This window comes from Lolium rigidum, chromosome 5 (genome assembly GCF_022539505.1).
Source record: "Lolium rigidum isolate FL_2022 chromosome 5, APGP_CSIRO_Lrig_0.1, whole genome shotgun sequence".
Taxonomy (NCBI): domain Eukaryota; kingdom Viridiplantae; phylum Streptophyta; class Magnoliopsida; order Poales; family Poaceae; genus Lolium; species Lolium rigidum.
In genome coordinates, this window is record NC_061512.1 from 95892830 (window position 1) to 95914249 (window position 21420).

The 21420-nt window shown below is 42.9% G+C and overlaps 1 protein-coding gene across 1 annotated transcript; it reads left to right on the forward strand.

Moving 5' to 3' along the window:
* The first annotated feature begins 13215 nt into the window (after positions 1 to 13215).
* Positions 13216 to 14989, forward strand: LOC124656190 (probable protein phosphatase 2C 77). The gene is made up of 3 exons (XM_047194980.1): positions 13216 to 13269; positions 14351 to 14524; positions 14624 to 14989. Exons 1-3 carry the CDS (start codon positions 13216 to 13218, stop codon positions 14987 to 14989), a joined length of 594 nt encoding a protein of 197 aa, XP_047050936.1.
* Positions 14990 to 21420: the final 6431 nt, after the last annotated feature.

A 21420-nucleotide genomic window follows, 5' to 3' on the forward strand; every position in this document is an offset into this window, starting at 1 on the left:
GCGGCTAGGGACAGGTCCCGCTTCGTCGCCGACGTGGCGGCGATCCAGGCGGGGGTCCAGGCGGAGGAGGACGCGGCGGCGGCGGAGGAGGAGGCCCGGGCGGCGGCGGCGGTCCAGGCGGCGGCAGAGGAGGAGGCCCGGGCGACGGCGGAGGCGGCGGCTAGGAAGGTTGCCTTTGCGACGGTGACGGCGCTGTGGCAGGACGAGATGTCCGTTCGCCGCCGTGCGCGGCGCGCGGAGTGCAAGAACCGCTCCCGCTTCAACGACGGCGCCGGCCCATCCGGCGGCCAGTAGTAGGGCGCGCGACTGCGAGTAACCGAGGCCGGTGTAGGGCGCGCGACGGCGAGTAGGTTAACTCGACTAACCATCTCTGTAAAGATGGTCCTTTTGGCCAATCAATAGTAATGAAAAAATATTTTGCTTATCTAGTCACCGCCGACCGGGCCCGGATGTACCCAACGCGGACATTTTCCGCGACCGCCGACGTCCGCGGAGACGCAAACCTGGCGCATATTTGGGCCAGGTTTGCGTCTCCGCGGACGGGCCGGTCACTTTGCGTCGCCCCGCTGGAGCAGGGCCCAGACGCATTTCCGGTCACGGCGGACGAAAACGGTCGCTCAGCGACCATTTGCGTCGCGCCGCTGGAGATGCCCTAAGGCAATGACACCCTGTACGAGCGGACTGCGCCTGTACTACTCGACTGCGATTTTTAACCTCAGAAGGAGGTAAACCTAAAACTATCTATCTATTTCTCTTTGTTCTTCCTCCAAACTCAAAACAACCTCCATTGGATCTTAAATTCTACTAGTTATTTCTTCGATTCCTCGCACACAATCGATCAAATGTATGTTTCTCCTCCGATCCCCAACTTATTTGCAGCAAAACCTTGCTCAATATTTTTCCATTATCAATATAGAATTAGGTTTTGTTCTTGAACCAATCTTTATTAATGGGCATGCCTAGCTTTATTTTTTGAGGAGATTCATTTATATAAAGTGTAGAAGGAATACCTTGGCTATATTTTTATTGAATTTTTAATTATCTTTAATTTCTGTTTTTAGATGAACACAAGGATCCGCAAGCGTGCGATGGCTACGGCACAGGCCGCACCACTCGTTGATAAGCTAACCCCTGAGTCACTTGGCATCGAGTTTGCCGAGAATTTTCAGCTCAACCGTTTCAAGACCCGAGAAATCAAGTCCACCAAATTGGAGTGTCCTTATCTTTCTATTCTTAATAGGTGATCCCATTTCTCTTCACATGCAGCCTATCCACCTCATTTAGCATCTCTGACCAATCCCAACCTCCCATGTCAGCAGACTGCCATGTCATTAATTTTTGTTTTCCTTTTTTTAGCTGATTATAACTATGGAACGTCACCTCAAAATAGACTAGGCGTGATGATCTTTTCCTCTCCACAATTATAACCGATGAGTAAATTGGCTATTGCTCTGCTTAAAGGGTCCCAACACTTAATACATTTATGATTGACCGGAATTGATCCTTGCTCTCCTCAAACCATCACTCTTTTGGCTACACAAAGGTCCGAGATGATTTTCTACGTCTGTTTTGAGAGAACTGATACAGTGATACGTATTCATATTTTTATTTTTTCCGTTCCTGGATGGATTGTTCCTCTCCTCTCACTTTATGGGGCATATCCTCCATTAATTACCCCTATGCTTCATCTCATTTAGTTGAACGCATGGGACATATCAAAAGGCACCGATGGTTTTCTCCTTCCTGTTCATCGTCTCAATGCAAGTTAAGCAATGCATGTTAGATAACATCTGCTCTCACGCGCTTGAGCAATGGAGCTGCTCCCTTTCCATCTTCCCCACTGCAGCTCCTTAGTTCGAAATCTCAACTCGAAACAATACTTCCTCTTCTCCATATTCTCTATGACATATCCCAGTGGCATGAATTAGATTTTTGATCTATTAGGTTTTTCCTACATAAAGCCAACATGTTGGACATGATGTTGCATCCCCTGATGGTACCAACTGTATGTGCTGAATGAGACATATGTCTAAATTAGAATTTTTATATTACTGACTCTAGAGTCACCCCGACCAAGTAATTCCAATCTCACTGTATTATTTTTTTAAAACTTTTATGTATAATAGTTTTTAGGTTGATTAGAATGAAGTTTTCCAAAATTTTATTGTCTTTGAGAAGCATGCAGCCATCATGTTCTTTTTCATGATCGCATAATCACATTCACAAACTATTACATCAAGTCAAAGTTCTATATATAGTGATGATATGTTTAAGGTGACTAAGCATCTTCCTTTTTGAACTATGCAAATGGTAAAGAGGTAATATATTAAGATGATGCATGATGTGGACATAGAAATATGTTGGTGCTCATATTCCAAAATTTATCCCGGATGCAGAATTGACATTATATATATTATACTCGGTTCCATCCGGTATATCAAATCAACCATGCAAGTGCAACCAGGTGTATTTTTCCAAGCTACCAATTCATCTTATATATTCACATGGGACAACATTCTAATTCTGTATATATGAGGTGATCCAAGGCATGAAAAGAAATTGGGCAAAAGGTACATTTCACCCCTCTGGGGAAATTTTCCACATAGGTAAAAGTACTCATATTTCTATAATCATAATTCATGTCATCTAATGTTAAACACTTATGTAAAATATTATTATCAAAGCATGCTATTATGCTTCATCTACAGGTTCTCCAGCCGAGATAGGCATATTTGTAGTTTCATATGGTTTTTATGGCAGAATCAATAGTTTGTAATACTTTGCTCCATATATATGGTAGGTCTTACCCTCTGTAAGCTATTCGTAGTAAATAAAATAGGGAAGTTGTTTTGAAGCTCAGTAAAAAAGTTAATTGAAAGGAAGTACAACAACTTACACAATTTATCTGTTGTTTTATGTTTTTGTCTTCCTCCTCATCTCACATTTGTAATGTGATATCTGATCAAGGAAGTATAATAACCAACCAATTTCCTTAATATAAATGATTGTATCAGTTGTATACATTGATTTCTCGATTATATTGTGTAATCTTGCACATAAGAATGATGGTGCCAATCTCCATTTATTTATTTTTTGCTCCGACGTCTTTTTCCGTTACATATATATTGAAAATCCCTCTATTAGTCATTTAGCATGCATTATTCCCACAATAGTTCACCTCATCTTCTTTGATGCATGCCCATTTTAAAAAAAATCCATGAAAAATTTCCGCAGCAACGCGCGGGGTATCCTCTAGTATTCTCAACAAACTAGGCCTTGCTCATGATTTTAATTTACTTTGTGGTAATGTTGGTTTGCTTGACTTTGTATTTCAGCACGTCGCCACCTATTGCCGCTTGAAACTTGAGTTTCTCAGCACCTTGACGCATACGGTGAGTGTCGTCTTTTGCTCTGAGGAAGAATGACCGGGAGTTGATCATATCTACTTCCGTTTGATGAACTATGAGTACAAGTTGACACTTGATCAATGGGCTCATTGTTTTGCGTTTGTTAACAACACCACCGACGTCTACTCCAGTAACTTATTGTTGAATCCTACACCCTTGGGATATTGTAATACTATGAGAGTTTATGAAACTACCCCCAAGGGAAATCAAATTGAGTGCCTTGTTGTTCGATATGTGTAATATGTTATTGCTAACACCTTGCACGCACGTGGTGAGTTTACAAGAATCAATGATGATGACATGATGTTCCTCGCAAGAGCTACTTGTCCCAACTGTAACTTGACACCAAATTTGGGTGCCCTTCTCGTGTTGTATTTAAAGCATCGATCTCTTCAAGTTCATGGTCCCATATGCGGAGAGGAGTTGTCACCATCCTTGATCGAGCACTCCATGTCAACCTAGGTAACCTCCAACCGTTGTTAGGTGTTCTTCGATTCGATTTTGCTACTCTCAAAGCACGTGGCATGATTTATAAAGCAAATGGTTAGTACTTGTTTGATATACCTGGAGTGGATCACTTGATCCCTGCTCCCTTGCCTAATGGTATCTTCTCTATCAAGAATGGATGTTTGCGTTATGACGCACATGTTGAAGCAAGTCTGCCACCACAGCCGGAACCACACGTGGAAGAGGAAGGATAAGATGAAGAAGGAGACCAAGAAGGCCCCAACAAGAGAAGCAGCCACCGAACAACTACACCACCTATGAAGACATGTACATGCACGAAGGAAGCATCCAGAACATGAGCAATCTTTCCATCAACCTTCGAGATGCGACCGCGAACCTCTCCACCTAGTTCACCAATTAGAGCAGCCAATGGAACTTGGGAGATTGACCACTGCCACCACAATGAGCAACAAAGGGAATTGCAAAATCCTAAGCTTGGGGGATGTGTTCCCCAAGAATTTTATTTGTGTAATAATGAGGTTGTACTACAACTCTGTGAGATCTTTGAAACACTCATGTTGATTTGTTCCAACACTTTGCTTCTTTGTTTGCTTTTCATTTCCATTTTTGTTTTTTTTGTTTATCTTCTTTTAAAGTATCTTGCTTGTCGCAAGTCTTTTCTATTCTTCAAATCCAATTCTCAAAAATACAAAATAATTGTCATGTTGTCCTTTTCTTGAGAAGTGGATTTGCCTCTTTGCTTCAATATTATTATGAGAGTGATTTGATTTGAGTTTTGAAGGGAACACATCCCCATAAGGAAGAGAACCGTGAAGTCACTCATGAGAGCTATGTGCTATGTATCACACTTTTAAAGTTTTAAATATTTATCCTTGTTAGTTGATTTGTTTACTGGGAGTAATTCAAAATAGTTAGAGCAAAGCCTTTTATTTGTATGGATAATTGTTTGTGGAAGCTTTTGCTCTAGTTCTTGTAGCTAACCGAGTCTTGCCTTGGAAGTAATATTTCCTAACAAGTACATTAAGAAAAAGTCTACAATTTATGACTTGTACGTTGAATGATTGTCTTAAGATTTTACCCTTGAAGATACTTAACCGCATAGATATTTTGATAGACTTGATGGTACTCTTGAAAGGAGTTGTTTGATTGAAATGAAGTCTAGTGGTAATTGAGATGCATGCCAAAACTGAAAGTTGTGAGTCAAAGTGTGATATTTCTTAAAGCTTATTTACAAACTGTTGATGCACACCCCTAGGATGCTAACAACTCCGCTGACCTACGAATGATCATTGATACGACCTCTGATTTTGGGTATTGAGTTGATGACGTAGGTAGTAAATGTTACCTTCATGAGCAAAAGTATTGGTACTCTTGAGGTTTGTGCAAAATGTTGCTAAAAGGTCATTCAATGATCCTTGTTGGAAACTACCAATGAAATTAAAGTGAATGACCCAAAAGTCTTTGGCATGCTCTCGTTGCTACTTTACGAATGTTCTTGAAAGACAATGAATAGAATAGTAGTGTTTTGATAGTCTTGATCTATTGATGTGGGTGTCAATAAGACACTTCATTTGCAATGCTACTTGGAACATGACTTCTCATATCTAATATTGATAGTATGAAACTTCCTACTGTTCCTTGGCAAGTTGAGAGTTAACTAGAGGAATTGGAATGATTGTTACACTTCTAGTTATTTATATTTATAAGAAATTTACTTTGTTTGTCTTGAGTTAACAAAGCTCGTATAGTGTTCTTGGCATTTCTCTAAGTATGATGAGCCTTTCAAATGGAAGAAGTGATGGACACATATGACTACCAACCGTAAGTGAATTCACCATCCCGTTGTTTCATTTTTAAACGATGAGTTCCTTATGTTCTTTTGTTTCTTGCTCGAGGACGATCAAGGTTTAAGCTTGGGGATGTTGATGGCTGTGAAAATAGCCATCCTTCTTCGCGTTTAAATCACATTTTAAGTCAAAGAAATGACTAAGAATCTCTCTAGCCTTGCTACTAATGACTAATTATTGCAAAGATGTGCAATCTCTTGTTTTAATTTGTGTTGTGCAGGAAGTCACACTTTTAAGATGAAATCAGGAGCATTTATGAAAAAAATATCACGTTGGCTACACAACCATGCAAGTTGGGATCAAAGAGACGCTTCCAGAGCATTTAACGACCAGCGGTACGGGCGAAACCCGCCCGTACCATGTGGCCTCGGCTTCGCAAGGTCAAACACAACAACTTTTATGAAGGGACATATATATTCCGAGACTCTAGCCTCCGTCATTCTCAGATTGCATCACAATACCCCCAAAGGTGATCCACAACTTCACCATCACCATTGCTCATCATCTCCATCCCCCATCCTCTCCATAGCCATAGCCATTATCTTGTACTTGAGATCCTTGTGATTTGGCGACCATTGTAAGATTATTTGATTTCAATCTAAGTATTTTGCACCTAAATTTATGAAAAATGTGACGATCATGTGTTTTTCAATTGCAAATGTATATTGGCCTCGCCATCTTCTTTTTTCCATAATTATCTGTGAGACAAATTTTCTTTCTAATTAGATGTCAACAAATGTACATCTAGGAAAAATATTAGTGTTTAAAGAAACCCTAGTGTGTCTTTTAAACTAGTGTGATGCTCCGCGCGTTGCTGCGGAAACTCTTGCTTCGAACTGTTGTTTTACATAATTCATCTATAAGGATAAAAAAAAGATGACAATATAAGCTATATCATACATTTTGATTGCTAATACAAAGAACTAATACTTTATGCACAGGGAACAACTCTAAATTTGTGCCCCTTAAAACCGAAGAAAGATACACATGTTGTTTTGCTATTCCTTACATATGGTGAAAAAGGGGGTTACCAATATTTCGGTGGCATTGCATGATAAAAAGTGTGAATTCTTGTTCTATATGCACTCAAAAAATTCAACATATATTTTGAAATCAGCATGTACCACAAAACCTAAAATATGATAAAGAAAAACGTACTGAAGATAAAAGTTGATCAGCCTACAAAGTAATTAATGAAATTATCAAACAAATGATTATTGAAATAGTTTGATTGTACAATCTGACAGAACTGACATAATAACAGAAAAATGGAAAAACTTATGTAAGAAAAAGAAAAATGTAATATCATGATAGTGAGAACACAAACTCACGGAATCAGTTTGCGCTGTAATCTGTGTGAACATAAGTTGTTCGTGCCAACCAAAGATAGACAACCTGAAACATTTCTACAAAGCAGCTCATGAAGGAAAATGTATCGTTTGCATTCATCTCTTTGAAATTGGATATTTAGGAAAAAAAATACAGTAGATGTAAATGAATGCAATTGAATACTCTGAAATCAAAAAGGGGATTGAAGAAAAATAAGAAAGCGTACATCTGTCGTTGGCAATAGCTTGCAAGCATAATACCCATCTTTTCCCCTGTCCAGATCAGTGATGTGCATACACACTATAAATTTTGAGCCTTGTAGATTATTAAGTCTACAGAATACAAACAACATGGTGTGAGGGAAGATGACGCATAAAAATGTTAATAAACTAACAACAATATCACGCACTGTTCAACTAACTTTTTAATAAGAAGCTTATGAAATAAAAAAAAACTGATCATTGTAACGATCAGATCTAGCTCCGGGAAAACGGATCTCTTAATGCAGAGAGCAACTATGACGATAATATGCATTAGGCATTTCAGAGAATGGAAAGCACCATTATATGAGCAGACACCTAGTATAGTATTCAGTGATATCAGATGGAAATGAATTCTTCGGAGCTGCTGGCGCAGACAGACAGGTTGCATAGATGGTTGTAGTTGGACTCTGAAAGACAAATATCAGATCACCGAATATTGCAGAAGTGGATTAGATTTTGTATGCACAACCAAGACAATTGATTAGTGATCCAGTGAACAAAGCTGCTTACATCAAGAACATAATCCTTCGATATCTACTTACGTGCTAGATCGGCTCATTTAGCATCTCCTTATCCGCATGCCTCCTTTGGTTCATCTCTATGTGTCAGACTGTTAGCGAATAAGGTAAGGAGAGAGGGAGTAGCGCCGCTGATGGCATACTCGGCAACTTCCATGGATCCTTAGACGCAGCTAAGGTCGCCTCCAGTAGTCGGCGGCCGGAACATGATACGATCTTGGGTGCTAATTGGTGAAAGCACATGGGGAGAAGGAGTTTAATTGATCCTGATCGACGTGGTGGTATATGGAATGGCAGGAAGACGACGTAATGGTGAGAAAATGAAGGGCTGCTGCCTAGGTGGAGATCGTGGTGGGGGAGACGAAGAGGATACGCCAATCGTTTTGTTACGTGGAAGGGGACGTGGAAGGGGACGGCAGGGCAAGGAACCGAGGTTGTGATACGGACAGATAAATAAGACCATAGATTTTAGATCAGATGGATAAAAACAATTAGGATGATATGGCTACACCAGATTTCAGCTTGCAAACATTAAATGCATTTTAGTGGGGATGAACTTTATAGATATTATAGATAACAGAAAATAAACTTAAGCATATACTCAACAGAGCAGAAGATGGACGTGTGCACGTACCACTCTACTTTGTTCAAACTTGATCAGCCTGTTATTCCGGTTTCACTTCCATCAACACCCGCTCGGACGTTTAAGCATGCAAAATAGGAGGCCGTCAGTATTTCGTTACTGTTGTTTCGTCAGATTTTCGCTTAAGGGAGAAAATAATAAAAAAGAATCTTATATTTTCTTAGCTAAGGGATGATATCCTAAAAAATACGAAGCTATTTTCTCCACTGATGTGTCATGTGTCTTCTCTTGGCAACACAATTTCCACTAAATTTTAATTAATTTGTATTGATTGATAGGGATGACAATGAAAGATAATGGATTGTATCATTTTTATTTAATCTTTTCTACATGATATGGACGGTTAAGAGAAGACATGTTTTTTCTACTACTGTACATGTCCTTAGAGCTGATGCGCCATGTCATACTAGCCAGGCAGACAGTCATGCAGTGTGCCACATCAGCACTCCAACAAGTCACATTCACAATGATTATGCATTCTTTTTAGCCAGGGACGAAGCCAGTAATGAAGTATAAGAGGGGCAATCTTAGTATGAGAGGGGCAGAACTAGCTAAAATCACACAAATAAAGAGCTATCATGACTTGTGTTCAAAGGAAAATCATAACCATAGGGGGGCGCAGCCCCCCTCGTCCCCCCCTTCTCTTCGTCCCTGTTTTTAGCGCCACGACTAATTTTTCACGGAGCTACTTTCTGTCCACGTACGCCGGCGCTTCAGATGAGGATTGGCCTAGCTGGTACGACAGGCTGCACTCTGCTCTTCTTACTGCCGACCTCTATTCAATCTGAACCACTGGGCGGACGTCGGCCGTTGAACGATTCTACCTTGCTTGCCCTGCAGGTTTTGGCACCGGCGCCGGATCTGTAAATATTTTCACACCTGAACCGATCAATGCATTCGTGCGTGCTTATGATCTGGTCATAGTTACGTTTTACTCTTTTCCCAACCTTTCTTATGGCATATCTTCCCAAGCAGCTCTGTGTGAACCAGGGCTTATGATAATGGAAGACAAGAATCTCATCTAAATTTGCAGGAAATTTGAAGGAGACAATTCATATTTACACAAAACCGCTAAGAAAAAAAGCTCTTGCATCACATTACTAGAGTATATGTGTAAAAGGAGCCAACACGGGTTTGGTGTGGGCCTTTTTATGAACAAAAAAAAATGAAAAATAATAATATACTATATAAAACTAAAAAATACAGCATATATCATGCAGTAGAGAATGTATACAGGTATATACATGTCAAGTTTGAAATTAAAATATGTAAGGGGTGGAACTTATTTGAAAAAAGAAAAAATGTCCAAGTAATAATGTAAGTTTCTAGTTAAGCTGCTCATAAACTAGATCCATAAAACTCACTCAGCTACTGTCTTCTTTCGATAATTGGTCTCTAAGTCCAAGTAATTGATAAAGTCTAATCCTCTTCCCAGCTCCGCCATCTCCTCTCTACCGAGTATGCTCTACTTGAAAGAACATATTTATTAATAAATAAGTGTGTTACTATATTCACAGCTACAAACTAAGCCTAATTTAAAATATGTCATATGTATCACTTTGATGTTGTGGGATCACTAGCTTCCTGCTCAACAGATTTCGCTTCCCACTTTTTACTATTTAGCGATATAGAATGTTCCATTTTCTCTTTTTTGGGTACGCCACATTCAAGATTATTTTTGAGATTCCTAGCTGTTTTTCACCTAGAGCCATGTTTCTCTAGCTATTCTCATAAAAGGAGCTACTATCTTGTGGACGTGTCCAGCAAGGAGTTTCCTAGTGGATGTGAACAAGCAACGACAAGTGGGGATGGCAAATAGAAGCAACTGTGTGGTATGCTTGACTTTTTTTCAAACCATTCTTGTTTTAGCATATTGTTCGATTTGCCTTGACCTCTACGGGTCATTTCTTTTGTAATAATTTGGAGTGCATTTTTCAGTATCTGTACCATCCCTTGTAAACCAGTTGCCCTTGATATGAATATGCAATCTTTATTGTAAAAAAAAGCATGATGGAAATTAAAATTTAGTATCCAATCTTCAAGTTGTGTATCGTAGGCTCGTAGCGGCGAACAAGGGTCATGAGTGACCTGGTTAGCGCTCGCCAAAACGAGAGGCATGTTGTCGCAAAACTGATAACAAGTTTTCAGCCATGCTAACCGCATCATAATGATCTGTTTGTCATTTTTTAAATCTTTTGGAATGAATGTGTAAAAAAACGAAAATGTCATTCATTTGCTCAACTTGACACGAAAAACTACCGCATATAATAAAGACCAAGCTTTTGTAAACCTCAGACCCTTTTCACCGGCACAAAGAAAGTGAAAATAATTGTTTTAATCGCGAATAGGCGGCAGCAATACCGTCGCCAACACCGTCACGTCGACCGGTCAACCTCACGACCCCGTCTTCCTTCCTTTCCTTCCATCCCGTTGCCCCCGTCACCTATATATGCGATCCCAACCCAAGCAAAAGCCTTCTTAAATGGTTATTGTGACTTATGGCAACCTAACCGAATCCTAGAAACTAACCTACCCTCTCTCATCTCCGTCGCATCGTTGACAAACCTCTCCGGCGACCGGCGATGCTCCACAGCGTCGAGTTCCTGTGCTCCGTCTTCGTCGCCTTCGCTCGCCTCGTCCACGCGCTCATGTCCCTCTGCTCCCCGAGGTCGGCCCTGCAGGCCATCGCCGCCGGGATTCCGCCGGCCAGGGCGATCAAGAAGGTGCGCCCTGTCATGGCCGTCGCGGTCACCGCGCTCCTCGACGATGCCAGTGACCAGCTCATGGCGGCGCAAGCGCCTCCGGTGCTCGTTCTTCCTGCGTTCAAGGCGACGGCGAAGAGGCCGTCGAGGCTGGTGATACCGCCGCCCGTGGCCCACGCCGGCGTCAACCCGTTCGGCGAGGCTGCTTGCCGGGAGACCGAGGTAGCGGCGGAGGTGGAGGCGCAGGGGGAGGGGTTCTGCGTTGCGAGCAGGAGAGGCGTAAGGCATGCGATGGAGGATGCCTATGGCGTGATCACCGACGGAATTGCTGGAGACTCCCAATTGGTAAAGACTGTACGATCACTTCATTTCATCATTTTAGCTTCACAAAAACTACCCCAGCCTGTAGAAAGAAAATCTCAAACTAGTACTACTACTTCAGTCAGCTTCGTTGATTTTAAATGGGGAACTTTAATGGTTATCAATAGGAGGGACTAGTTCTTGGAATGAAGCCTGAATCAAATGAGTAGAAGAGGAATATTTTATATTGAACTGGTAGAATTTACGGACAAAGAAATTGCTTACTGAACTCCCATCCCCAATACTGAACTATTGTGCCAGTGGCATTTCATTCTCAACAAAAAGCATGCTTTGAGAAATGTCATTACATAATAAGTATTTTGATGTTCGTTTCAAGTGGATTAGTTTTGGGAACAGTAATTGAAATACAAAACAACATCAAGAATATATATGCCTTATTGCTAAATCTCAATTGAAAATTCTAGGTAATGTAGAACCCAAATCCGTCTGCCAAGCATAAAAATAGAAAAAATAGATTTATAGAAATATGGTCTCAATTTTTTTTTTCAAACATGTAGTTGTTATTCACGATGTGGAAGTTCGGATTTAGGATTGTACAACTCTATTGGGCGAACCTGGATAATTTTAAGTCGACTGGAAACTATAGCGAATTCCTGCAGAGAATGTATTTCAGTTTCATCTTAGGAAGAAAATTTGGAGTGGCTACATTTGAAATGGATTCAATTGGCGCGCATGACCAACAACATACATAATGTAACCAATTAAGTTTCCGCATCAAACCCAACAAAGATGACTATTACATTACCTCAAAAAAAAAGATGACTATTACATGGTAGTTCAATAAGCTCTTGAGTCTTGAGTGGTAATAACCTATTATGCAACTAGCCGCGATCAATGTTGCGACAATAAGCTCCATCGCAACAACTGAACCTTAGCAACCGGCACCCCTTACCACCGACTAGTTGTCCTCTAGCGATGAAACATAGACCAGGATTGTAGGCAATTAATAGACAAGAACATAATGTGTAAATAGATTGGTATAATGGAACAGACATGTACTGCCTCTGTTTCAAATATAAGTGTCACAATGTATATTGCGTAGATAGGTATGAAGAAAAAGCTACAACACTTATTTTGTAACAGAGGGGATATTTCTGTAAAAAAAATTACCTGCGAAAAAATGTCAAAATGAAACTATTTTCTAAGAAATTCATGAAACAAATTCAGATAGTAGCGAGACCTAAATCGAAACATTGCTGAATCAAGTTCTCAGAAAATTTGTTTTTCGGAGAATATAGGCAATAAATTAAGGTTACACGATTATTACGTATGCAACACAAACTAGGACAGGATAAAACGAAAACGTTGAACGGAATGAGCAAAGAAAACAAACAAATAACCAACCCCGCCGGTCCATTGCTTAGCGAGAAAACTTCCAAGCTTAGACCATTATTTCCTTTCAGAAGATTATCTATACATTTTGGCAGTGCACATTCACAACAATTTCAGCTTTGTTCTGTTAATATATGTTGCAGTCCTAACTCCTAACCCAGCGTACGACCGAGCAACATTAGTTAACTGAGAATCTGTGAACTAATTGCAGGCGTTCTACGGTGTGTACGACGGGCATGGCGGCAGGGCCGCCGTTGACCTGATCGCCGACAAGCTGGGGAAGAACATCGTTGCCGCGCTGGCTGCGCAGCTGGAGCTGGATGTCATGGCGGCGATCAGAGCCGGGTATTTGGCCACGGACAGCGAGTTCCTCAGCCAGGTAGGCGCGCATGCACATCACAGCTAGATTTTCTTCGTAGCCACCAGCTGATACGTACGTGCGTCGACGTCTCGGTTAATTGGCATGCAGAAGCAAGAGCAACATGGGCAACTAGTGCTTTTCCGTTTGACCTGTTCTTGGCTAGCTGCACCTTTTGAACGCTTCAAACCTTTCCCTTTTGTTGTTGTTACGTGCGAGTTGGACGACGGCGATGGCTTAGCTTGAAAGCTGTGTGCGCGCCTTTATTTGACTCGTCTCGCTGATGCCTTAATTTGTCCTACATGATGCTGATGGGAGCTGCCGTGTCGCTTCTGCTGCATGTTGCTGCTAGTTGGTTAGCCCACATCGACCAGCTTGATCCCTGGGTCGAACCCTGCGGATGCGTGCACGCTAGGTTGTTGTTCAGGAGTGTAGATCGATTGTGTTTTAGCATCATAAATGTTTTTTATACTACCACTGTTCATAAAAACATGTCATAAATTTGTATCTAGACGTTCTTTAGTGAATAATTTAGACCAACATCTTTTTATGAACGGAGAGATACTAATCCTAAATTATGACTCATAAAAGAAAGTACTCTTTATGTCTAAATGAACATCCTTACGATATCTCAATCAAGATTATATCAGACGGGAGACGGCTAACATCATCTATAATTTACAAACAGAAAATCTAAGACCACTTAGGTAGTTAGGTGTAGACAAAGAGTCATGTGGTAAAACAAAAATGGTGTAGACATGGTCCTCACTCGTAAGTGCATGCATGTTTTTTCTTGCTTTATGAACATATATTTGGAATGGAGAAAAAATGTATTCATCAATTTCATATTCATATGCATGCTGAATTAATTATGTTTGATGTGATTACAATCCACACATAAGGATCCTTTTATTATTAATTCAACCAGTATGATTGTTCAAGTTTTTGTCATGAAAACACTGAATCAAATCAAATTTCCTAGTTCATTTACTTAAGGGCTGCAATGGAAGAAGGATCAGTTACATGTGGTCCTTGGTCTTTGTACACGTTTGTGCAAAAATGTACCATCAACAGATGTATGATATGCACGCTTGCAATGCAGGGCACGCGAGGTGGTGCTTGCGCGGCAACGGCGCTGGTGAAGGACGGCGAGCTCTACCTTGCCAACGTGGGCGATTGCCGCGCCGTGCTCGGCACCCGCGACGGCATCGCCACCGCCTTGACGTCCGACCACACTCCCGGCCGGGAGGACGAGCGGCTCCGAATCGAGAGCTCCGTACGTGACCAGTATACACATATATATGTAGATCAGAAAATCATTCGTTCTTACAAAAATTCAGGAGTAACACTGATTCTGTATGTTGTTTTCACGCAGGGCGGGTACGTGAGCCGGGGCAGCGGCGGCGTGTGGCGGGTGCAGGACAGCCTCGCCGTGTCGCGGGCATTCGGCGACGCCGACATGAGGCCCTGGGTCACCTGCGAGCCGGAGGTGACACGCCTCCGCGTCACGCCAGACTGCGCCTTCCTCGTCCTCGCATCCGACGGCCTCTGGAGCAAGGTGTCCAACCACGAAGCCGTAGAAGCCGTCGCCAGGAGCAGCGGCGGTGGTAATGCCGGCGTGTCCATGGACTCCTGCAAGGAGCTCGTCGCCATGGCAAGGAGCAGAGGGAGCAGGGACGACATCACGGCCATGGTGGTGGATCTAAAGCGATTCCTTCGACAGAATCGCCTAGCAAATTAAAATCTTCATGTGAATTTTGAGGTGATCAACTAGGTACGTTGTAGGCCTGCCTTCCGAAGAGATTGCATAGGGCTCCTCGGAAAGTGCAGATAATTAGATCGATCGATGTGTAAAGAGTAAATTAGCATATGTGGGCTTGAGAGTGACACCAACCGTAAGCCCACCATGGGACGATGAAGGACCGTTGCTGAGGAGCTTGAGAGTTTTTATCCTCGCCGGTCTTCATGGAAAATCGAAGATGAAGATACCTCTTAAAGCAAAGGTCTTTGCATAGTATCTTCGTCGAGGTGTGATTCTTACTAAAGATAACCTTGTAAAACGCAACTGGTATGATTGTACGAAATGTGTGTTTTGTCACGAAGATGAGACAATAAAACACATTTTCTTCAGTTGTCGGGTTGCTAGATCTATATGGTCAATCATTCAGATAGTATCTACCTTACATCCACCTCGTAGCATTGCAAACAACTATGGCAATTGGCTAAATAGGGTTGATCATAGATACAAAACTATTATCAGAGTGGGAGCCATTGCGTTAGTATGGTCGCTTTGGCTATGTAGAAATGACAAGGTTTTTAATGACAAAAATTCATCTATCATGCAGGTTATTTACCGGTGTACAACTTTGCTTCGTTCATGGTCGCCACTTCAGCGTTTGGAAGATCGAGACCTCTTTACGGAGGTGTCTACACGGTTGGAGAACACGACCAGGGAGTTTATTTTCCAACATGGGTGGCTGCATAGTCGAAGGATTGAAGCCAATGAAACTATATAGTAGTTGGCTTTTTTGCATCGTTCTTTCTTTCTATCTCCTTTTATTTGATACTGGACTACTAAACGGCTGTGTGCATCCTAGTTATGCAGAGTCTAGGTGTAATGCTTAAAATATTTTGATTAATAAAGCGCCCCTTATCGAAAAAATGGACAATGGACATCATCGGCAATGATGTTATCTTCTTCGACAACCCCTTATTTTCGAGTTTTTGCAAGCAAGCTTGTTAGACAGGTCTAGCGATGTTGGGGCTGCTGCGTGCCTAGATGAGGTGCCCCTGTGATTAAACGTGTGGCAATTGCCAATCTCCATCGTAGGAGATTGGTCTACTATTGTGGTGATTCAACAAAATTTAGTAGTCTTTGCTGATACGTAGTACTTTAGTTGATGACATGGTCACGAAAGCTATGGTGGAACCATGACTAGTTCGGCTTCGAACATTTCAGGCCTACGGTCTTGATTGCACTCTTCTTTCGGTTTTAAATTGCTTTTATCGATTACGCATTTATATTGTACTATTTAATGTTTTCTCTTTATCTTGTAATATGAGTCATATATATATTTATAAGAATAAAATGCACCGAATATCCTATGAGTTTGGACGATTCCTTGCAGCGGTAGTTCTATTTCAACTTGTGCAGCGGTAGTTCTATTTCTAAATAAGTTGTGCACAACTGGTCCTAAACAGGTTTGACCAGTGGTTGACCGGTGTCACGTAGTCACTTTTAACAAAAAATCCTTTAGATTATTATCTGTTTTGAGGAGCTCTCCCATTAGTTCTCGCCCTCTCCATCCTTCTCTGGCTCGGTGCCGCATCCCCTCATAGCTCTCTCCATCATAGATCATAGGTTATGACCCTCGAGAAGGTTCTCTCTCAGAAACAATGTCTTCAAAAAGGTCATTTTCATGCACAACCAATTAAGGCCAGACCTTGGGGTTTCACCCTGAAGATTGGGCTCTGAACTTCTTTTGTGCTGACGCTCCCAGTTGCCGATGCCGCTGATCCAAGTCACAAATCACCAAGACAATCTCTCATCTCCACCAGGACTCGAGCCATCCTTACTAGTCCACAGATATTGGTATTCTCCACTACTGACATCACCATGGAACTAAAGGCATGTCCCACAATGGCAAAGACTGAAGAGCATCACATCGCTCTCTCTAAAACCAATAGGTCAGAAAAAACATGGTTACACGTGACCCAATCCCATCCGATTCGGCAATCTACATGCATGAGTCACCCAGTGGAGTTCATCGGTGGAGCCTTCCCGAACACGACACTTTCATCCAGATCAATGAAGACATGCGTGAAGCAGATATAAATTCTTAGAGCATCTCTAGCAGAGCCTGTAAAAGTGCAAACCGAAAAACTCGAGTTCAGTCTTCCGAAAACGTGTTTACGGGTCGCAAGCTTTCAAGATATATACTTGGCTGGTGGTATGGTATGTCTGTCCTGAAGTTCCTGCAGGTTTTTCATTTCTGGCGGAAGTTCCGGCCCCAGCTGGCGGAACTTCCGCCCTGATGCTTCATGCAGTGGCTTCTCAGCGCCGTTCTCATTGAAGTTTTTGTTTGCTGGCCGGAAGTTCCGGCGAAGAAGGGCGGAAGTTCCGGTCAGCGGAACTTCCGCCCAACTTCCGGGCAAGTTCCGGAAACATCGCAATTGTGGCTCAGTATGTCCAGTAAGGTTTTCTCGCAATTCCGGAACTTGGCCGGAACTTGGCCGGAACTTCCGGTCACCGGAAGTTCCGCCCTAGTTCCGCCCCAATACCATTCTGACCAGCTCGTCTGACGCGGAAACATCCTGCCGGAAGTTCCGGTCCTCTTGGCCGGTACTTCCGGTGCCAGCCGGAACTTCCGGCCCTCCTTGCAAGAACTTCCGGTGTTACTGAAAACATCCTAACGGTCAGATCTGAGAGCTCCAATCATATAAATAGCTCTCTTCTCCAATGGGACAAGTTGCTCAATCATTGCACAAAAATCTGCCAAGATTCACCACCATTAGAGCCACCTCAAGAACTCAAGATTTGCAAGATCTCCTTCCTCCCCCAACCAAAGCTCTTGATCTTTGGAGTTTCGAAGGAGAAGACACCGATCTACATCCTCACCGAAGCGATTTACATTTCCCCCTCATTTGTTTGAGGGCCCTCTTGCTAGTGTTCCTCTTTGGATCCCTAGATGATTTGTGTTGATGTATTGTTGTTGATTGTTGTGTTGTTACAGATTTGGGAGCCTCCAATTCGGTTGTGGATGTGTGCCCCAAGAACCTTGTAAAGGCCCGGTTTCCGCCTCGAGGAAATCCCTTAGTGGAAGTAGGCTAGGCCTTCATGGCGTTGCTCATAGGAGATCTGAGTGAAGCCTTCGTGGCTGTTGGTTTGGCTTTCGTAGCAAACACACTCCTCCAAACGTAGACGTACCTTCTTGCAAAGGAAGGGAACTACGGGAATCATCTCCGTGTCATCGCGTGCTCCACTCTCGGTTACCTCTATCCTATTATATCTCCTATATATTGCGTAGCTATATCTTGCTTTGTTGGTAACCTTGTCATATAGGTAAATTCACTTAGTTGCATATCTAGAGAATTTACCTTTGTGTCAAGCCTAAATTGAAAAAGAACTAAAAATTGGTTAGCACCTATTCACCCCCCCCCCTCTAGGTGCGGCATACGATCCTTTCAATTTCTATCAGAGCTTCGGCTCTTATTTCGGGCTTAACCGCCTAAGAGTATGCCGGACGAGGAGCCTCCGGAAGGGGCCGCTAAGATGGTCTCCATTGATGATCTCAATTCGTTGAGGTCCTCCATGGAAGCTCAAATGCAAAGCATGAGAAAAATGATTTCCGAGCTTTTGACTCCGGCCCCTCCCATGGCTCCCACCGTAGAGGTAAAGGACACGGGTGGGTTAGAAGAGGGAGATGGTTCGGCATTACCCTCCTCTACCAAACCTGTGGATGGTGATAACTTAAACACTATCAAATCTCCCATTGCATCTCCTAGGGGAACTAGTGGAGGTGAGAGCTACAATCGAGTGGCCCCGCCTTTCCTATCTCCCGATATACAGGTTCCCCATCCTCATATAAACATTCGGGGCGACCCACCTAAGTTTTCCGTTAAGGATTTCGATACTTGGCAATTTGAGTTTCGCTCTCATGTTCGCAGTGCTTCCAATGAACTTTGGAGAATCATCGTGGAAGGCTTCAAGCCCTACAACCCCGACAAGTTGACTAGAAGAGAAGCGGTGGATAGTCAACTCAATAACACTGCCTTGCACATGATTCAAACTAGTGTGGGGACAAAGGAATTGTCTCGTGTTCGGAATTTCACCACCGCCAAGGAAGCTTGGGATGGTTTGGCCGCTAGTTGCACTGGAAGTGATAGCATGAGAAGGAACAAGTATAATGCTCTTCGGAATCAAGCCGAAGGTTTCTTGAGGCTACCGGATGAAGATCATGAAGCCATGTATGGAAGACTTCTCACCGTTGCCGATGCTTTCCGGAATGTCGGTGCCACCCACATCAATGACTCTTGGATCAAGGATAAGTACATTGATTGCATGATGCCGTTTGAACCCATTGATGTCAAGACTCTTGTTGAGAGAGAATGTTTTTCCTCTCTCACTTCTCAACAAGCCGTGCACGAGATGCAAGCTCTCAAGGTGCTTGAGCAAAACTCTCATGATTCTCGCAATCGAGCTCTTGGGATGTCAAAAGGGTCCAACCTTGCCTTGGCGGTCAACTCCGGGGAAGAAGTGAACCCTCAAGAATCTTATAGGGCATCTTGGAGTATGTCCTATCCGGAAGACTTGGAACTCCACTACAACGATCACATGGCCTTCCATGCAAAATCATTTTGGGTTGATCCTTCCAAGGCCAAGGAAGACAACATCAAGAGAAACAAAAAAAAGTGGGTTCACTAGCATGGGTCCAAGAACAAGATCATGCTACAACTGTGATGACAAGCGCCATTTCATCGCCGAATGCCCCTATGAGAATAGGGATACTCATGGTGGAAGGCTCATTCCTGATACGTCCAAAACGTATCTACTTTCCCGAACACTTTTGCTATTGTTTTGCCTCTAATTTGTGTATTTTGGATGCAACTAACACGGACTAACGCTGTTTTCAGCAGAACTGTTCTGGTGTCTCGTTTTTGTGCAGAAATCCAACTTTCAGGAAAAACCTCGGGATTTTGACGAAAGGGCCTATTTTCCCAGAATATTGCCGGAGCCAGAAGGACGATTGAAGTGGAGGCCCGAGGGCCCCACACCACATGGCGGCGCGGCCCAGGGGGGGCCCGCGCGGCCATGTGGTGTGGCCCCCTCGGCTGGCCTCCGACGCCCCCTTCGGACTACTTATTCGCCTCGACCTAAAACGCACGGAGAGAAGTCGAAGTCGCCGGAAACCCTCCGAACGCCGCCACATCGCGAAACTCCGTCGCGGGAGCCGAAGTCTCCGTTCGGCACTCCGCCGGGACGGGGAATTGGAGGAATCATCACCGCCATCACCGCCAACGCCTCTCCATCAACTTGACAATGTTTCCCCCATCCATGTGTGAGTAATTCCCCCGCTGTAGGCTGAAGGGGATGGTAGGGATTGGATGAGATTGGTCATGTAATAGCATAAGATTGTTAGGCATAGTGCCTAGTGTCCGTAGATGGTACTTTTATGATATTGTTGCAACTTGTTATGCTTAATGCTTGTCACTAGGGCCCGAGTGCCATGATCTCAGATCCGAACATGTTATTATTTCATCATGATATTCATTGTTTATGGTCTTACCTGCAAGTTGTATACACATGTCGCTGTCCGGAACCAATGGCCCCGAAGTGACAGAAATCGGGACAACCGGAGGGAATGGCATTGACGTGAGGATCACATGTGTTCACGGAGTGTTAATGCTTTGCTCCGGTACTCTATTAAAAGGAGTACCTTAATATCCGGTAGTTTCCCTTGAGGCCCGGCTGCCACCGGCTGGTAGGACAAAAGATGTTGTGCAAGTTTCTCACTGCGAGCACGTACGACTATAATTGGAACACATGCCTATTGATTGATTAGTATTTGGATACCGTTTTATTATTATCTGCAAATGCCTGCTATGATTGTTACATGAGTTTCTCTCATCCATGCAACGCCCGTCATCCGTCCCCGTGCCTACGATATTTTAATCCTGCTTGTTTACTATAATCACTACTGCTTGTCTTTGTTACTCTGCTGTTGTTATTTCACTATCGCTATTGCTATAAAGCTGTTACTCTTGATAAACTCTTGCGAGCAAGTACTGTTTCCAGTGCGGCTGAATTGACAACTCCGTTGTTAAGGCTTTCAAGTATTCTTTGTCTCCCCTTGTGTCGAATCAATAAATTGGGTAATACTTCCCTCGAAGACTGTTGCGATCCCTATACTTGTGGGTCATCAAGACTATTTTACGGCGCCGTTGCCGGGAGCATAGCTTTATTTGGAAGTTCACTTGGATTGATATTGTTCGCTGCAAATTCTCCATCATGGGTAAACCTCGCGATACTAAGGTCGCCATATTATCATCCACTACAAGAAAAGGTACAACTACGAGTACCTCCGTTGCTCTTGATTCACCATCCGTGATTGATAAACTTGTTTCACCGCCACATGCTTCAAATGCTCGGTACTTCGCTGAATCTGAAAACTC